Source organism: Trichechus manatus, unplaced genomic scaffold (genome assembly GCF_000243295.1).
Source record: "Trichechus manatus latirostris isolate Lorelei unplaced genomic scaffold, TriManLat1.0 scaffold00149, whole genome shotgun sequence".
Lineage (NCBI taxonomy): Eukaryota > Metazoa > Chordata > Mammalia > Sirenia > Trichechidae > Trichechus > Trichechus manatus.
Window position 1 is genome coordinate 3,417,145 of NW_004444085.1, and position 13,720 is coordinate 3,430,864.

Genomic DNA, 13,720 nt, shown 5'->3' on the forward strand with positions numbered 1-13,720 from the left:
GTTCTGTAAGCCTTCACCTGAAGTATAATAAGAAAAAAAAAAAGGAAAAAAGAGAGAAAAGAAAACAAAAGTAATAAAAACAAAAACAAAAACAAAAAAACAGAGATCCCACCATGCAGCTGCTCAGAATGGGGAAGTAGCTCCTAAGCCATGCAGTACAGCCCAACTAGAAAGGGTTCCCAAGTCAAGAAAAGAAAAAGAAAACAAACAGAACAAATCAAAACAAACAGGAAAAGTGTCATAGAACCCACCAGTGGGACAGGATGGGCCGGGAAGCAGCTCCACAGTCAATCAGTGTTTCACAGAATTTCAAGAAGAAACAAAGTTGGCACATGGAGCCAAGTATTTAAGAGAAATGAGGAAGAGGTGGTGAAAGGTATGGAAGAAACCAAAAGAAGTGGAAAAAAGTAACACCAGCAACAAACAAATAGCACTCAGGGAGACAGCCATTGTGGGCAGGTAGAATCCAAGTGGCAGAGAGCTGAAGCCTGTGCCTCCCAGCCAAGAGATTGTGGCGACAGGAAGCAGAGGAGGCCAAGCGGGGGTGAAGAAAGGTGGAAGATGGGAAAGCGTATATCTCTGGTTACCAGTTGTTCTGTCTCCTGCTGGGAGCTCTGTGAAGCTGCTTTCCCGTACTTCCTGTTTTCTGATCTCTGACAGGACTCCAAGATGACAAATCTGTGCTGCATTAGCTGATTGGGGACCTCTGTATGTATCTCTCCTCGCTCGCTGTTCTATGTCAGTTTCTTATTCCATTTGGTGCTTGGCTGAGTTCTTTATCTCTTCATTTGATGCTTAGGTTTCCAGGATTGACGTTTGTCTCTGTTTGACTTAGTTTTTCAGGTCTTTGCTGTGGCGGGATGGCGTGGTGCTTTTGTCTGTAGCACCATGTTGCCTGGAAGTCCTCTGCCATCTATTGGTATTTTATTTTGCCTCATTTTTAATGTTTTATTATGTCACTCATTAGGATTTGACAATGGCTTCTAGTAGGGCATACACATTTATTCTTAAATATATTCCTAAGGCACAATATATAATTTGCTTCAATCATGAATGGAATCTTTTTGTCATTATATTTCATGGATTCATATTATTGTTATCTAAGAAATATTTAGGGTACCGAGTAGCGCAAACAACTAAGTGCTCATCTACTAACTTAAAGGTTGGCAGTTCGAATCCACCAAGAGACTCCACAAAAGAAAACCCTGCTAATCTGCTTCTAAAAGGTCACAGCCGGTGAAAAACTTAGGAGCACTGTGCTACTCTGCAGCACATGGGATTGCCATGAGTCACAATCAACTTGAAGACAACTTGTAAGAAAAACTTATAATTTTTTTCTAAAATATGATGTTGAATAAAGATTTATCAAACATATAACTCATTTGAAAGCAGGGGGGATTATCCAATAGGCAAGGTAAGCACGGTGCTTACTTTGCTTACTAGACCTCTGTATTGAACAATTTCACGTATTCTCACCACATCAAAGATTCTGCTGCTAGTTATGGCTGGCATCTGTTTCTCCCAATCCCATAGCACCTTTCTACAGAATCAAAGCCTTTTTTCAAATTTACATTCCCTTAGAGTGTCAGATGACCCAGTGATCAAGGTAAGCATGGGCTTACTTGTGCTAACTCACTAATCTGTAGTGAAAACTTTCATGAGTAGTCAAAGATGTAATGAAACCCATGTGAAACTGTTCACTACAGATGATTTGGCAAGCACAGTAAGCACCGTACTTTCCTTGTCTATTGAATAATCCACCCTGCTTGAGAGAAACGAACGTCTTCACAAGATTTATGCCCTTGGCTATTTTCAAAATGAACAGCTAACATTGTATCTAACTGTGATTGTTAAGGTTGTTTGCCATTTTGGCTGGGCCATGATTCTCAGTGGTTTGGAAGTTATGGTGTAGTTTGGCAGTCATATGGTGATGTGATCACTTCCATGATAAGATTTGATATAACGTGATCACCTTCATGATGGGATATGCTGTGAGTAGCCAATCAGTTGAAAGAGAGTTTCCTTGGGGGTGTGGCCTGCATCCAATATAAATGGACTTTCTGACAAGGCTCATGAGCTTTTGCTCACTCTGGATCCTGCAGCTGGCTCCTGTTCATCTGACCTCCGGTTCTTTGACTTGAGCTAGCTGCTTACTTGCCATCTTGCCTGCCAATCTTGTGAGCCAGGTAAAAATATCTTCCTACTCTCTGATACTGTTTATCTGAGTATGATCATCATGACTCATTTTCAAGAAATGAATTAAAATAAAACCAAAGACCTAATCTAGGATTTAAATCCTATTTTATCTTATTTATGCTCTTAGTAAGCTTCAAAAATTGAATGAAAATTCTATCATTGTCCTTGGATTACAAAAGAAACAGGGAGTAAGACAGAGAGAGAGATATCAGGGTATGTTTTTTTGTCCTTTAGAATATAGAGATATGAGAACATCATAACTAATACCTTTCTACATCCCCAGGGTATAAAAGAACTCTGGTTCAAGTTGGGCATTCAGTATAATCTCAAGGTTTCAACGTCTGACACTCAGCAATCTCCAGTTTCCAAAAAGAGTAGTACATATTCTTTGTCTCATGGGAATTCTTTCTTTATTGATAAAATTTTGTGTATATTCAACAATTATTTTCTCATATTTCTTATCTAGCTCATGTCCTCATGATGTATCATATCTTTTTTCAGTCAAGCAGCCTCTTGGCTAAGAGGGTGAGCAGACTGCAGAAAATAATAAAAGTCATGACAAGAGACAGAGTCCACTCATTTCTGCAAAGTTAATGTGGGCAAAGGACGATGAAAAGACTGCATCAAAATAAAGGATACTCAAAACATTTTCACGTTAATTTGGAATTAGCAAGGGCTGGGTTTTCTATATTTATACAATACAAATTTTTTGAAAAAATCTTTTTCCCAGGAAATTATCAAACAAGGATGTATCTGGCACTGATGAGGATTCACAAGGCTTTCTGTGGATGAATGAAAGACTCCAGAAATTTAGCTTTCCTGTGTGAAACGTCACTGTCACTGACCCAAACCCTATGGTTTTGCCCAGGCCCTGCTCTTTTCCCCACAAACGTTCCACAAAGAGCATTACTTAAGCATGTACTCTGTATTTGTTTCTTTTGGGGGGATTTACTATTAGACTCTTAATTGTAGGAATCCTGGGAGACCTGAGGAATATATATAGCCGAGACTTCCCATGCATGACGACCCTAAGTTAGAAACACATTATACCATTCTACATCTAACAGCTGCACTATTACAGTACTATTTCTCTTACTTAATGATGAAGGAACAGCTAAGACTGAAAGAATTTTGGTAACAACCACCAAAATTTATACAACAGTATATTTCACACAAAGATAAAATTGTACATTTGTGTTTTAGTTTGGATCACAACTATCAGCAAAGTCTGAAGTAAATCTTGATTGGGTTGATGAGCATCAGTTGCAGCGTTTAAATGAAATGTTAATTGTTGTTGATGAAAATGATAAAGTTATTGGTGCCGGTACCAAGAGGAATTGCCATCTGAATGAAAACACTGAGAAAGGTAGTATGGAAATGTATTCTTTGTCTATTTTACAAGATTTTTATCCTTTTTATCCCAACCTGACTGAGAAGAAGAGGGGAAAAACTTCAGGATTTTCTCATGAGGGGAGACCTCCAATCATCTTATGCTCTTGTTGCTTGCCATCTTTAGGAGAAGATTCAGGAAGGGTTCATCTTAAATCTTTTTGTTTTGAGCTTGAATTTGTCCTCAAGTTTTCATTACCTGGCGATCATGAAGTACCAGTCTGGGCATCTAGCATGTATTAACCTTTCCTCTGCACAGGAGCCATATCATAGGTTTTCAGCTGTAGTGATTTTCTGTGAGACAGAGACCCAGGTCAGAAAGACAAGTAAATCATTACACTGGCTCCATATTTGTAGGTTCATATAATTTGGCATTTATTTTTTCAGGACTGTTGCACTGAGCCTTCAATGTTGTCTTGTTCAACACAGAGAATAAAGTCTTGATATAGCAGAGATCAGACACAAAATTTACTTTTCCTGGTGAGTCCATTCAACTGTACTATAATTTAAGAGAAAATGTCCATGTGATTTGACCTGGAAGTATCTGGGACATAAATTATCTGCATTGCCATTGTGTAGCTCTCACTTTAGTCAACAGTTCATCCCTGAGGAAATAAACAGTATAGACAGACACTTAAAAAAAAGAAAAGAAAACGAAACCAGTCACTGTCAATTCAATTCAGATGTATGTGACATCGTGTGTGTCAGAGTTGAACTATGCTCCTTACGATTTTCAATGGCTTCTTCTTCAGAAGATCATCAGCTCTTTCTGTGGTACATGTGGGTGAACTTGAATCCCCAAACTTTTGATTACAAGTCAAGTACAGACTAGGTCTGATCTAAGGATTTAGAGATTAGAATAAATAACATTTAGTATATAATTAAGGAGATATGACAAAAATGATTATTCTACAATCCATGTCTCCGGGTTTTATATTTCTCTGCATTTCCCAAAATCAGGAGAGAATGAGTAGGTTAGGAACAGTCACTTTTAAGGAAAAAAAGCATTTATATCAACTCTAATCATTTTAAGCTTTTTTTTTTTTTTTTTTTTGCATGGAGTGGCCTCAATTTTTCAAAACCATGCCTTGCCTGACACATTAAAAGTGGATAGGACCTGGCATAGAAGACTCTGGCAATAAAAAAACTCTTCTTAGTTCCTCTTCATTTGAGGTTCTGCTGCTCAAAGAAGGTTTCAGCATCTGAAGAGTGAGATGGGAAGGAAAGATAGTCAAAGAAGAGAGTGGCTCCCCCCCAACCCCAGCATCGTAAATAGTATTGCTATTACTTAGGTAAAGTGATTAGTACCTTTCATTAAGAAAACTTTCTCAAAGATATTATACCTGAAATTCTTTCTGTAAAACTATATTCATTAAACAAGATCATCCTTCTTTCTGAATGTGACTCCTGTCTCCTCAACTCCACCTCAAAACCTACACAAAAACACACCTCACACACACACACGCTCTTCTTCCTCCTTAGGATATATTAGATACTTGGAGCCCTGTGGTTAAGAGCTAGGCTGCTATCCAAAAGGTCGGTATTTGAATCCACCAGCCGCTCCTTTGACACTCTATGGGGCAGTTGTACTCTGTCCTATAGAGTTGCTATGAGTTGGAATCAACTGGACAGCAACGGTTTTGTTTTTTTTTTGGGGGGGTGGGGGGTTCCTTGTGTATAAATATGTATGAGTCCTGGTCCCTGTCCCAAGACATAATTGGACACTATAACAAGACATATACATGAGAAATTAACTTCCAATCGATGGATCTACATTAAGTATCAGATGAACAGTAAGGGTAATCCATTCTTAAAAATATCATTATACTCATCTTGTCAGGTAAAACCAGGTGTATGTGTGTCAGAGTAGAACTGTGGTCCATAAGGTTTTCAATGGCTGATTTTTCAGAAGTTGATCACTGTGCCTTTCTTCTGGGGCTCATTGGCACAGGCTGGAACCTCGAAACTTTTGGTTAGTAGCTGACTTCATTAACCATTTGCACCACCCTGGGACTCCTAAGGAGCCCTGGTGGCACAGTGGTTAAAGTAATCAACTGCTAACCGAAAGGTTGGTTGTTCTAAACCACCAGTGGCTCTGTTGGAGAAAAATGTGGCAGTCTGCTCCCATAGAGATTTACAGTCTTGGAAACTTCATGAGGTCACTATGAGTTGGATGGCAGTGGGTTTTGTTTTTTTTTTTTTGATGGAGGGGAGGAGCTCTTGTCTTATCAGGTACTTTTCCCAAACTCCCACAGCCCATAAAAGCCACAGAGCCAATATCTGCACAGTACACTCAGAGTAAACCCTTGCTCTTTCTTCTCAACCAGACTATGTTACAGATAATTTTGTTTTTACCTGAAGGGCCTGTGTTCGTACTTAATATATTCAGTCTTCAAAGAGAAAGGCTTTCCATGTGCATTCTCTCAAGTATATTTCACTGAGTCTTGCTCTAGTCATCCTTTATACAACCCACTGAAAATGGAAGAGCAAGATGCCATTGGAGTCAGGAGAGCAGCTCAGAGACGGCTGCAGGCTCCCCCAGAGCAGGTACTCAATATCCGCCCAGTGTCCACTGTGCCAATGATGAATCCAATGAGTGACATTCGGTGAAAGCTGGACATGAGTTCAGTGACTGGATTTGTGTTGTTGGCCTCATAAAGGCAGTGTTATAAATAGGAGATTTGTACATTGTAAATTTTTTGTTAGTTTTAGATATAGTTGAGATTATTTAGGAGTCTGGGTTTCTATAAAACATTGAAGAAAGAAGAGATTGAAATTTCAGTCTAACAGAAAGTCTAGAGTTTTTTTTTACCTTTATCCATTAAAGAAAATAATTGAGAAAGAATGGATATTTTCTCGACAGAGATGGTTAGTTTATATTGGGCGAGGGGACAGTTCTTTAATGTATGACACACACAAACTGAAATAAAAGAAATTCAAAACCAGATTATTATTTAGTCTTGAATCTACAAGTTTAGCTAGATAGAGTTAAGGTCTAGATAATTAACTCTTTTGATTGAAAATATATATGTTTATTTTCTCTACTTTGCCTATACATTCTATATTTTCAACATTAGCATTGTTAATTAACACTGCGTCAATTTTTTTTTTTTTTTTTTGGCTTTAACAAAGAGAAATTTATTCTCTTATAGTTTCAGAGGGTGCCAGCTCCAGCGAAAGGCTTTCTCTCTCTGTCAGTTCTCGGGGAAGGTTCTTGTCATCAATCTTCCCCTGGTCTGGGAGTGTCTCAGCACAGGGACCCTGGGTCCAAAGATGTATTCCGCTCCCAGCTCTGCTTTCTTAGTGGTAGAAGGTCTCATTGTCTCTCTGCTTGATTCTCTCTTTTACATCTCAAAAGAGATTGACTCAAGATACAACCTAATCCTGTAGATTCACTCCTGTCTCATTAACATAACTGCCTCTAATCCTGCCTCATTGGCATCATAGAGGTTAGGATTTACAACAATAGGATAATCACATCAGATCACAAAATGGTGGACAACCACACAATACTGGTAATCATGGCCTAGCAAGTTGACACATATTTTGGGGGGACACAATTTAATCCATGACATCTCCCTCATTTCTCCACTCCCTTTTACTGCAGAACTTCTAAAATGAGTGGACTAGAATCAGTGTTGCTAATTCTCCCCTCCCATTTTCTCTTCCATCTACTTCAATCAACTTTTGCTCCTACCACTCCAGCAAAATTCATCCTGGAAAGAGCTCTGAGGACTTTCTCCTTGATAAATCAAATGGTATATTCCCAGTCCTCATCTTATTTAACCTATAAGTAGCATTTAAAACTGGTAATCCTTCAATACTTCTAGAAATATTTTCTTAACAGAGCTCCCAAAACGTACACTCTGCTGGTTTGAGCCTATAGTCTTCTTTCTTGTTCTTCCTTTATTCTTATCCACTGAACATGGGAATGTCCCAGGACTACTCCTTACTATCCTGATTTCACTCACTCTTTTGATTATCTCATTCAATCTCATGACTTAAATCTACATGCCAACAACACAAAATTTATATGCAGAGACTTGGCCTCTCCCTTGAACTCCAGGTTCATATATCCAAGAGGGTCCTCAACACCTCTACTTGAATAGTTTAGATAGTTTAATGTTGTTTTGTTCGGAGCTGCCAAGTTGATTCAACTCATAGCGACCTCATGTGACAGAGTAGAACCGTCCCATACAGTTTTCTAGGCTGTAATCTTTATGGGAGTAGATAGCGAGGTCTTCTTTCATGGAGCTGCTGGGTAGGTTTGAACTGCCAACCTTTTTGTTAGCAGTCGAGAGGTTAACCGTTGTGCCACCAGGCCTCTTTGGATAGTTTAAAACGTATCCCAAAATTAGAAAAAAAAGAATTCAGTCTCTTAATCCTTTGCCTCCCCAGTTAATAACATTCCCATACCAGATGCTTAGACCAAAAACAAAGGTAATTGAATTCTCTTGTTTCTATCTTCGAAATGTAAACATAGAACAACTTTTCACCATCTCCACTGCTACCACCCTGGTCCAAACTACAAATATCTCTTGTTTATTTTTTAAAATAACTTTCTAGCTTATATCCCTGCTCCTATCAGTGCTTTTCTAAAGTCTACTCTAATACAGAAGCTAGAGCGATCTTTTTAAAACATGTCTGACTATGTCACTCCACTGCTTAATAGCTTGCAATGGCTGTTCATCTCTTTAAGAGTAGAAGTCAAGTCCTTACAATGGCTCATAAAGCCCTGGATTATTTGAACCCTCATAACTTCTCTGATTTTTCTGCTATTATTCACTCCATGCTCACTCTTCTCCAGCTACACAGGATTCTTTGTGCCAGGATACTTGTCCTCTTATCTACCTGGCTTGCTTTCTCACCTCTTCAGGTATTTGCTCACAAGCTGCCATTTCAATGAGACCAATTTACCAACCTTATTATAACTGCAAAATACAGCATCTACCAAGGCACAACAATTGGTCTCTACTCACCTGGTGCAACAGAGGAAGAAGGAGAGTCAGGAATAAGAGTAGGAAATGGAATGTGTGACTGATTACCTCCATGAACAACTGCCTCCTTTGCTATGAGACCTGAAGAACTGGATGGTACCCAGCTACCATTACTGGACATATTGATCAAAGATTCTATACAAGAATCCTGATCAAAAGAGGGAAAATGCAGACCAGAATTTCAAATTCTCATGGATTCCAAACTTGCTGGAGCCATGGAGCCTGGATAAACCCCTGAAACTATTACCCTGAGATAATCTTTAAAACTTAAACCAAAAATATCCCCTAACGTCTACTTAAAACCAGAAAATAGTTCAGTCAAACTAGTGAAAAATGTCTGCATGAACATGTGCTCTTTTAAGATCTATCTATATGGGATGAAATTGACAACAGCAACTCAAAGATTATATAGGAACCGTGGGAGCAGTGAGTTTACCTTAACTGGGGAGGAACAACTCAGAAAATGAGGGTGAGAGTGTTGCACAACTCAAAGAATATAATCAATGTTACTGAAATGTACATGTAGAAACTGTCTAATTTGTGTGTTTTGCTGTTTTTTTAAATTTTATTTTTTCCCATACAAAAATTTATACATACATTGTTATGTGACCCTAGTTGCTCTCCCCATACTGTAACAGCACACTCCTCCTTTCCACCCCTGATTCCCCACGTCCATTCAACCAGCTCCTAACCCTCTCTGCCTTCCCATCTCACCTCCAGAAAGAAGCCACCTGTTTAGTCTCTTGTATCTACTTGAGCTAAGAGGCACACTCCTCACAAGTATCACTTTATGCCCCACAGTCCAGTCCAATCCCTGTCTGAAGAGTTGGCCTGAGAAATTGTTTTAGTTCTGGGCTGATAAAGAATCCAGGGGCCATACTTTCCAAGGTTCCTCCAGTCTCAGCCAGACCATTAAGTCTGGTCTTCTTACTAGAATTTGAGTTCTACACCCCACCTTTCTCCTGCTCCAGCTGGGACTCTCTGTTGTGTTCCTTGTCAGGGAAGTCATTGGTGGTAGCCAGGCACCATCTAGTTCTTCTGGTCTCAGGCTGATGAAGTCTCTGGTTTATGTGGCCCTTTCTGTCTCTTGGGCTAATACTTTCCTTGTGTCTTTGTTGTTCTTCATTCCCTTTATTCCAGGTGGTTGGGACCAATTGATGCATCTTAGACGGCCACTTGCAAGCTTTTTTTTTTTTTTTTTTAAATTGTACTTCAGGTGAAGGTTTACAGAACAAATAGTTTCTCATTAAACAGTAGTACACATATTGTTTTATGACATTGGTTAACAACCCCACAACATCTCAACCCTCTCCCTGCTCGAACATTTTTTTTTTGTGGTGAAAATATACATAGCCAAAGATACACCATTTCAAAAATTTCTACATGCACAGTTCAGTGACATCAACTACGATCTTCCAATTGTGCTGCTATTCTCTCTTTAGATGAAGGCTTACAGAACAAAATAGTTTCTCATTTAACAGTTAGTACACATGTTGCCCTATGACAATAGTTGACAACCTCACTACATGTTGACACTGTCCTTACTCAACCTTGGGTTCCCTATTACCAGCTTTCCTGTCCCCTTCTGCCTGCTAGTCCTTGTCCCTGGACTGCTGTGCTTCATTAGTCTCGTTTTGTTTTATGGGGCTGTCCAATCCCCAGCTGAACAGTGAACCACGGAAGTGACTTCACCTCTGAGCTAAAAGAGTGTCTGGGGGTCACACTCTCGGGGTTTCTCCAGTGTCTTTTAGGCCAGTAAATCTGGTCTTTTTTGTGTGTGTGTTAGAATTTTGTTCTATATCCTTCTCCAGCTCTGTCCAGAACCCTCTGTTGTAACACTGTGTCAATTTTTGTCATAGATTTCTCTAGAAGACATTTTTTTTATGACAATATATCATCACAAGGCAAGATCAGATAAAATTTGGGGAGAATATGAAGTTTGTTATCTTCTGCTTATGAGAAAGAATATCCCTGTGAATCCAGGTCCCAGTGAAACAAGACATTTCTGCTACATGACCAAAGAGGAGTTACCGGAGTTGCTGGAAAGGGGAGCCAGGAGAGAAGTCACAGTTGCCCTGTGGCTGAGAACCATCGCAGAGAAGTTTCTGTGTAAGTGGTGGCCTCATTTAGATGAAGTAACCCAGTTTGTTGAGCTTGATAAAATACACAGAGTGTGAGGAGCATGAATGATGAGAATTAGCCAGAAACACTACACCCAAACAGAAAATGCTGTGTTTTCACTGCAGGCAAACATGACACACAATTGCCTGGTAATTATACACCTTTACCAAAGGAAAAGAAAGAAAGAAAGAAAAACCTGATTGCTAATAATCTACAAATCACGTATTTTTAATCTTTTAATCTACTCTGTTATCCTATTTTTTTCCTTTTTCTCATTTATATACTTTCCATGTCTGGTTTTGAAGAGGAAATTTAATGTTTCCCCTTACACAATTTTCATCTTATATGCAGTTGGCCAGTTAGCAGTAGCTGATCCTGAAAGACCTGGTGTAGGGTTCTTGAGAGGACTGGAATTAGTTATACTAGACTATTAGGTGAACCGTGATCCTAGTTATTCAATGACGCTATCCAAACTCCCAGAGAGTCATAAAGGGATTTCTCTGCATGATTATTGCTACTTTTTAAAGCATCATTTATTTCAGAGTACAAAACAAAGTTTATTTTTAAGAAATACACGTTCAATCTTGTATCTTAAGACTTGGCCATATGCATTTTAGTTCATCTCTAAAATGGGTTCATGTTTACATATGTTATATTCTAAGTACAAACGACACAGGAAATGTATATGATCTCAACCAGGTGTCTCTACATTCATCCACTTTTGTTCTTGCAGTTGGCTTATATCTCCACAATCCGCTTGTAAACAAAGGCAGTTTTGCTTTTAAAAATTACTCTATTTTTTAGCACAAAGTGATTATACATTTTTAAATTAGACCTGAGTGCACACTATTGGGAAAGAAATTATGTTTTAAAACCAGACTTGGTAATGTAGTGAAACTGCCGCCTGCCTTGGATAATAAACCCCTGGAGATTTCCGTTCTTCAAACTTAGATGTTATTTTGTTGTTTGTGGATGAAAGAAAAATGAGCTTTTGATTCTTATTTCTAGTAAGCATAGATAAATCTTATTAGAATATTATTTTACAATCTAATGAAATTTAAACTTATAATAGCTTTTTACTTAATACTAGTGTTAAATTGCCACTGTTCACTTTTAGCAGGTAATGAATCATTCTTTATGTAAAAATTAAATGCCTCAGTAGAAAGATCACTACATATTGAAAGTGTTTTCTTTAGCAGAAAATGTCTTCAGTTTTAAATGAATTTTATTTTATCTTTAGGTTTTATAACATTGATTTAATTAAATCCATAGCTTATTCTCTTCAAAGTAACTCAATTTTCCTATGAGAAATATTAAAATAAAATACATACATACACTTGCTTCTCAAGATTTTGAAAGGCATATTAAACCAACCAAAACCAAACCCAAGGCCGCTGAGTTGATTCCAACTCATAGTGACCCTATAGGACAGGGTAGAACAGGGCTATAATGTTTCCAAGGCATGGCTGGTGAACTCGAACGGCTGACCTGAGCTTTTAATCACCGTGCCACCAGGGCTCCAAAAGACATATTATATACCAGCAAATGTGAGCCTTGGGAAAAAAATGGAACGTTCTTAAAATGCACAATCAAAGCCAACAGAAGAATAAGTAGAAAATTTGAATAGTCCTATAGTTATTAAAGAAATTGAATCTGTATTTTCTAACTTTGCTGACAAAAGAAACTGTGTACTTGTGTAATTCCCAGTGAGATGAAATGATATTCCTGCTATGATTCTAACTTCCTTGTATCCTACTATAAAGCTAAATAAATGTAGTATTAGATTAAAACTTATCTGTGTCTCTTGAATCTGATTGTGCCTCATGAATCAGTAATCACAGAAGTGATACTGCACCTGCCATCATTATTTCATTCAACATCACACCAGAAGTTCTTCCATTAACACGATAAATGAATAAAATTTTATAAAGACTATAAAGAAGAACTACAACTATATTTTCTGACAATATGGCTACGTATGTAAAAAATTAAAACTACAGATTATTGTTAGCAATAATAAGTGAATTTAATAAGGTTGCTCAATACAAGTTCAATATACAAAAATCACATGTATTTGACAACTTACTTGAAATGGACCAATTCCTCAAAAAGCACAGCTCAGTAAATATGAAATAAATACTTTGCATAAGTGCTATACCTATTAGAGAAATTGAATTTGTAATTTAAACACTCCCAAAAAATAAACATACAGGGCCTGATGGTCTCAATGGAGAATTCTACCAAACATTTAAAGTAAGAACATCAATTCTACAATCTCTTCTAGAAATTAGAAGAGAGCGCTTTCTAATTCATTTTATGAGGCCAGTATTACCTTGATACCAAAATCAGAAGAAAAAAAAAAAGTCCCCAAAAAAAGAACTATGGACCTCTATCCCTCATGAATAAAGATCCTTAGCAAAATATTAGCAAACAGAATTTAGATGTGTATATAGTTAATATACACCATGACCAAACAGGGTTTTCCAGGAATGCGAGGCTGGCTCAATACTCAAAAATCAATTAATGTAATCTACCATATTGGCAGAAGAAAAACACATGAGCATATAAATTGATGCAGAAAAAGCAGTTGACCATTTTTAAAACCCGTTCATTATAAAACCTCTCAGAAAACTAGGAATAGAGGATAACTTCCTCAACTTAATAAAGAACATCTACAAAAAACCTACATAATGGTGAAAGACTCAATGCTTTCTCCTTAAAATTGGCAACTAGGCAGGGATGTCCACTATCACCAGTGCTATTCAACATAGTATTGGAAGTACAATAGGCAAGAAAAGCACATAAAAGCCATGGAGATCAGAAAGAAAGAAATAAAACTGATTTCTCTCTAGGAATGATGTGCAATTTCCACGTTTGGGTTTACTGTAATTGCTCTCTTGGATTCAATTCCACTAATTTTCACATTTACTGCCTTCCTCCTTCTTGGCTTACTACCATATTCTGCTGGACTGCATCCTCAAGAAACTACCTAGAAAAAAAAAATAAATATATGAGTC

At 37.8% G+C, this 13,720-nt stretch overlaps 1 protein-coding gene across 1 annotated transcript in view; it reads left to right on the forward strand.

Moving 5' to 3' along the window:
• The window catches only part of LOC101351628 (isopentenyl-diphosphate delta-isomerase 2-like), a 44,955-nt gene extending 34,196 nt beyond the window's left edge, over positions 1-10,759 (forward strand). The window contains 4 exon segments of the mRNA XM_012558238.1: positions 3,400-3,562; positions 3,973-4,065; positions 6,014-6,132; positions 10,442-10,759. Coding sequence (XP_012413692.1) covers positions 3,400-3,562; positions 3,973-4,065; positions 6,014-6,132; positions 10,442-10,759 — 693 coding nt within the window.
• The last annotated feature ends 2,961 nt before the right edge of the window (positions 10,760-13,720 follow it).